The following is a 6,303-nucleotide window of genomic DNA, read 5'->3' on the forward strand; positions in this document are numbered from 1 at the left end:
CACCTTGTTAAAAATTTCAAAGGTCAAGGCATAAAGGACAGCTTCTTCATGAAGCTCAGAGCTTCTGTAGCAAACACTTTACAGAAAACAATGCTTTGCCAGGGTCCAGGGACTTTTCAGTGCCTTTTCCCATCCCACCCACTGTTTATCTAATCAGGTTAAATTCCAAGACCTGGAAGAAGAATATCTGGTTTTCTGTATGTAAAAATCATGACATGACAAAACCTGAGTCTAAACTGAGGTTTGCAAACACTACTTAGCTTGGATTAATGTGATTCAGTCTGAATTTAACTGTATGCAACTATGTTAAAATGATAGTGCATTAGGAGCAATTTCCTTGCATTTTGAGAACCCCATGCAGCATACAGAAAAAGATTAAGGTATACCCAGGGATTTAAAATTTAAGTACTTTTTGGTGCTCAGAAAACTGGACCAGAAGACTGCAGTCCAGACAGCTTCCTCATTTCAGTGAGGTTCATCCACACTGGGGAAAGACAAATTTTAAAGGGTGAAAGACAATTCATTTTCCATGCATTTACCTACTAGGAACTAGCCTCAAAAATAGGAATTTTCATATATGTCATTGAATACATGTCAAATGGGAGCAACACTCTTGTCTGCTCTGAAGATGAAAATTGCAACCAGAGGAATAAATCACTCATTGCTACATTGTATGGATTATTCAGTGCCCATTCCATCCACTATGCAGCAAAGAAAGGGAAAACATAAATGGAAAAATACATACATCCAGCAGAGTCTGGGTATGTACATACCAGATTTTTGGGGCCCCAGCTGGGTAACCTAAATTCCAACAAAGTTTCTGTTCCTCCTGATCCCCAGTGCCTGGCTGTGGGCCTTCAGCTGCTTCCAGCTAACAGGAAAAGAGCCTCAGGGAGCTGGCTCCATCTTCCCATATATACTGGCAGACTGGGGTTTTTACAAATCCAAAGGAAAGCAGCCATCCAACACTTTGCAGGATACTAGGGACCCCAACAGTCTGTTTCAGCAGGATTGCAAATCAAAGTCTGTAAGAAAATGCTGCTTAGGGTCAAGGAAGGAAGAAAGCAGGAGCTGGAACTGATGAATTTAAATCCATTCCTATCTTGCGAGCACAACTCTCATCTGCAAAGGCAGTGTGAGCTAACCCAGATAACTATTTCTCATTCTTTTCATGTCATTCAGGTATCTACCTTGAAGCCATGGAACCAAGCCTCTCTAGAGCTTGCTTTCTTCATCACAGCCTCCAAATAATAACATGCAATAAGAACATTTCATTCACCTTTAACCCGCTCTTCAAAATTGTACCTTTTCACCAAAACAACTTCTCATCTCAGCTGGAAACCACAAATTACAAATACTCCATTTATCACCAATGAAGCAAATACAACAGCAACAACAACAAAATCAAGTTGATGAAAACACAGCCAGGCAGTAGCAACACCTACTCTTGACAGAAAAATGAACTGGATTTGGCTCGACATGTGGCCATATCCATCAGTTTCAGGGCAGGGCTTCTCAGGCCATAGAGGCAGAACTAACCTAATCCTAACCCAGGTCTACTCCTAACTCTGTCCTTCATATGCATCTAGTGAAAGCAGGAATAATTCTGTATCTGATGAAACTGTTTAAGAAGGGCCAAACTCTTATATAAAGTCAACCTGAGCAACCTAAGTTTAATCTCAGATTTGCCTTGAAATAGCCCAATGAGGATCCCAACACTCATGTAATTTGCAGTGCTGACATAAAAAGGAGAAGGAAAAAAAAAGCCATGTGAACTAAGGAAAACCTTGCTGACTCAGCAATAGAATCTGTCATAGCCAGCTGGGGAAGCAACCTGGAATTCTAGTTCTGTGTTAGTGCAGCCCAGAATGAACAATGATGTGCACTGGGGGATGTGATTGCACTCCAGGTACAGACAGGAACATCCAGCAGAGAGCAGCTGACAAGAGGAAGTTACAGTGGGAAAAGCCCCTCTGGCACACTGGGAACAGAGCAGGATTTTTCAAGGCACGCAAAGCCAACAGTAGGAGAGGATCCACAGTCTGTTCACATTCACACTGCAAACACCAGAGCCTGAATATTCTCTGCAATTCAGCCACTGGCCCTGCTGTGTGATTTCAGGGCAGTGGCTTCTCTGCTCTGTCCATGGAAAATGGACAAGAGGACAAATCTGTGGAAAAGAGTGGAGAAGCCACCAGCCAAGGTGAGCACAGCCAGTTTGGCCATGTCAGAGGGGACATCACTGCAAAGACAAGCTGTAGCAGATGCTCTGCACCAGAGTCAGGTCATGGACAGTGAGTTCACAGGGCACATCTGCCACCAGTTTAATCAAGTCACTCCCAGAATAATCCCTGGTGACCTTCCAGCAGCATCACACAAAACTGAAGCCGCAGAAGCAAGAACACAAGCTAAATCTCAAAGGAAGCCTTTCTGCTGTCTTGCAGGGACTGTCCCATCTCTTCCTGAAGAACCTTAAAGACACTAATCACCATCCAAGCTGTTCAGTGGGGCTCCTAACAGTCCAAAACCCACAGCAGACTCCCTAGAGGCCCACCCTCTAACAAACAAATGAGAGAAGTGACATACAAACACACAGTGCTTGGGATTTGTGGTTGTATGGAGCTTGTAAGGCAGATAAAAGGATCCAGTCCTGCCTTTAATGAATTGCAGTATTTTAAATAAATCCTAAAGGTATTACTGTTTGTAATTTACTTTAGCAAATAACAGACAACAAGAAGAAACATTTTTGCCTAAATAATCTCAGAAGCACTAGGCCCTAAAATACTCCCTAAGGAATCTGTAGAAACAGTTAGGGCTCAATAACATTAACCCCGTCAGAGGATGACAAACCATTAATTATATTGTAGGCAAATTAGACACATTAGCTATTAGTGGCTCTAATGATGGTCTTACTTGTATTTTGACCACTTTGCAGTTCAAAATTGAATTTTACCATCTGACTGACGGAATAGTCAGCATTTGTCTGACAGGAGATGCTTTCACAGGATAACTACCCTGAAGCTCTAGTATCTTGAAATTTAAAGGCATCTATGGATAATTTTACAGGTATTTATATTTGAAAACCAGTTCTGGAAATGCATTCAAACACAAAACCCCCATTGAATCATTCCACAAGAACCAGGTCAGTCTGGGTTCTTGCATAAGCAAGGGTTTGCAGGGCTCAGATCTTTCCATAAGGTTTCTGGCTGTACAGAGAGGAGAAGGAAGCAGCAGTGGAGATTGAGGAGCTACCAGCACTTAGATGCCAGGGTTCAACTCAAACTACCCCGGATTACCCAGATGGTTTTGTTGAACTTGCTGAGTCGCTCAGTGAAGTTGTCCTTGACCCAGGTACAGAAGGCAAAGGGGGAATAGTTTTTCTGAGGTTTGAAAAGTGTGATTTCATCAAGTTAATTACCCAACATGTAGTTCAGCAATAGGAGTCCAGTGAGTTTATAGGAGGAGAAGGTTCCAAACCTATCAGGTGTTTGATCTGTGTAGCAAGAACCCGGCTATACAATACCACAAATGCTACTGTATTACACAAAGCAGTACTATCAATATTTGCGTATGGATTTTTAGCCCAGATTAATTCCAATTTCTGCTCCAAACTGAGCGAAATCAAAATTGTTTGTTAACCAGAATGTGGCAGGAGAGTTAGGGAGAACAGCAACTAACACTGTTCTTAAATAATATTTTATTAATAATACATTAAAGAACACAATCTTAGACTGTTATGGAAAGCCATATTACTTGAAAGTTCACATGCAGGAACTTTCTGTAAAGCTCTATCCCTCCTTTCCCATTCAAACAGAGACTGACATTCTCTGGAATTTTCCAGCAGAAAGTTAAATCTGGAGGTTTTACAGCTGGCTTGCTTAGGGACAGCAGGACCAGAGCAAAGAGTTTCTGTTAACCTCAAATATACAGCAGCTTGCCTGACACGGGCTTCAACTTCAAAATCTTCTGTTTTGAAGTTAATTTAAGCAGCAAAAATACAGTTCTACTTCACGACTTCTGGATTAATACAGTTTACTATACACACTACATATCTCCAGCATACAATTTCTCTTAAAAGCTGCTTTTAAAGCAGATTGATTTAAAGTTCATTGTATTTAGTGCTGCAGCAACTCATCAAGAGACTCAGACAAGAAACAACAGCTCCTTTTATTGCATGAGACTCTCTTCAATACCATCTCTGAGATAATCACTGTGCTTAGTGAGTAGAAAAACTTATGGGCAAGTGGAATAGCTGATAAGCCACACAGAAGTTTTGTTACTAAACCATGTGGTAGAAATGGTCTAAAACTGTTTTGTAAACTGAAACTGCAGCAGCACTACCAACCTTCAAACATTTGCTTTACTAATGTAACAACTAATAGACCAAACTCTTTCCTACATAACCTATGGGGTAATTTAAAAAAAAACTGGATTCATCTCCCCCCAAAAATGGGGGTCTTCGGTGCACAGGATTAATTAATATTCAAGGCCAACACAGCTTCTACTGTTAGTTAAGTGTTTTAGGAGAGGGATTCTGTATCTCTACCTTATTGCTAGTTCTGTATTAAAGGGAAGACTTCTTCCAGGCCTGCTTAGTGAGATAGCATTAACACATATCTGCTTAGATTTCCTGCAGGCTTTGGGGGCTAACAGACAAATGTGAAGTTTCTGTTATCCCAGCAGACAAGATATTAAGCGACCACATCAGCTCCTGTTCATGACAAAGGCAAATAGATTCAGAAAATACTGAAGAACTTAAAATAAAACTGTACGTCCCTTAAAAACAAAAGAAAATATTTTTAAAAGGGAAAATAAGTCCCTTGAATTTTGGATCTGATTCATTTTACTAAAGAAGGTTTTTCCGGAGGCAGTTTGATTACCACACACTCTGATCTTTAATTTGCTACTTGGAGGACAGAGAGAAAAAAAACAGCTTCCCTCCAGTAAAGGGAGGGAAATCTGCCTCTCTTCCAATTGCCTGTATTTTACCCAAACATGTGAGAAATTTTTGAGGAAATGCAAATCTCCACTGCACACGCTTTCAAAGCAGAGTGATTAAAAAAAATCCTCCCCACCGCAGGGACGCGGTCGGTTTTCCACCGCTCTCAGTTGTGGTGGCTTGGTTGCAACATTCCTCCTCTCCTGTGCAGCTGGGCAAGGTGAAATGGGCCCCAGGGATTATCGCCATTTCCCAGCCACGTCAAAAGCAAAAAAGGTGCCTTTACACGTGGCTTCTATAATAAACCACACAGAGTCAGGGAGCGGAGCTTCCCAAGCGCTGCTCGGAGCGGGCGTGCTGACAAGAATGCACATCCACGCAAAGCTTCCCCTGCGCATCCCGGGGAGCTCCACAAGCCGGGCTTTCTCCTGGCAGCAAGCTGGCAGTCCCCAGCACCGAGGAAAGCCGGGCTAGCTCTGGGCTTTGTTAGCAGCCACAGGGGCTGCCAGTGCCGCTGATACCCGGGAAGCGAGAAGCATCCCATTGTGCAGGCGAGCGCCGTAATCTTCGGAAACCTCATCCCCCTCTGCAAAGGTGTACCTGCGAGGATGAGCCTCCATCCCCCGCGCCGAGCCCCTTCTCCTCGCCGCAGCCAACGGAGCCACCCCGAAAAAAGTTTTGCTGGGCAGAAGGGGCCCTGCCTGCCTCCCGCCCGCTGTGAAAAAACAAAGGGTCGAGGAAGGAAGAATAAAGTTTGGGGCTCGGCGGGGTAGGGAGGATGCCCGGGTGGGTTCCGGGCCGCGGATTCGCGTCCCCGCTGCCCTTGGGCTGCGCACGGCGGTACCTGAACAGGGCGACCGCAGTCTGGTTCCTCCTCCACGCCTTGCCCTGCTGCAGCAGCACCCCCTGAACGATTTCCTTCTCGTCGGGCAGCCGGTACACGGGGAACACGTAGAGCCAGCACAGGACGAAGACGCCCAGGGCGCTGGCGCCCACGGGCAGGCGGGTACGCGGCCACTTCCACGCCAGCCCCGCCATCCTCCTGCTCCCGCAGCGCCGCCGCGGCTCCGGGCCGCGCTCCGACATCAGGCCCGCGCCATGCGGCGCCCACGGCCGGGGGGGCCGGCCCGGCTCAGCCCGGCTCGGCTCGGCTCGGCCCGGCTCAGCTCGGCTCGGCTCAGCTCAGCTCAGCTTGGCTCAGCTCGGCTCGGCTCAGCTCAGCTCGGCTCAGCTCAGCTCAGCTCAGCTCAGCTCAGCCCCGCCGCCCGCTGCCATCGCCGCCGGGGGGAGCGGGGTTGCTGCTGCCGCTGCGCCGCGGCTCTCGCTCCTCTCTCGGCGGCGGTGGCGGCTGCCGCCCTTGCTCA

At 46.0% G+C, this 6,303-nt stretch overlaps 1 protein-coding gene across 1 annotated transcript in view; it reads right to left on the reverse strand.

Annotated features, from left to right (window-relative positions):
* ST8SIA1 (ST8 alpha-N-acetyl-neuraminide alpha-2,8-sialyltransferase 1) overlaps positions 1 to 6,085 on the reverse strand; it is a 68,183-nt gene extending 62,098 nt beyond the window's left edge. The window contains exon 1 of the mRNA XM_058853011.1: positions 5,784 to 6,085. Coding sequence (XP_058708994.1) covers positions 5,784 to 6,025 — 242 coding nt within the window. The 5' untranslated portion in view covers positions 6,026 to 6,085. The remainder of the gene's footprint in view (positions 1 to 5,783) is intronic.
* Between the last annotated feature and the right edge of the window lie 218 nt (positions 6,086 to 6,303).

This window comes from Poecile atricapillus, chromosome 18, assembly GCF_030490865.1.
Source record: "Poecile atricapillus isolate bPoeAtr1 chromosome 18, bPoeAtr1.hap1, whole genome shotgun sequence".
NCBI lineage: Eukaryota > Metazoa > Chordata > Aves > Passeriformes > Paridae > Poecile > Poecile atricapillus.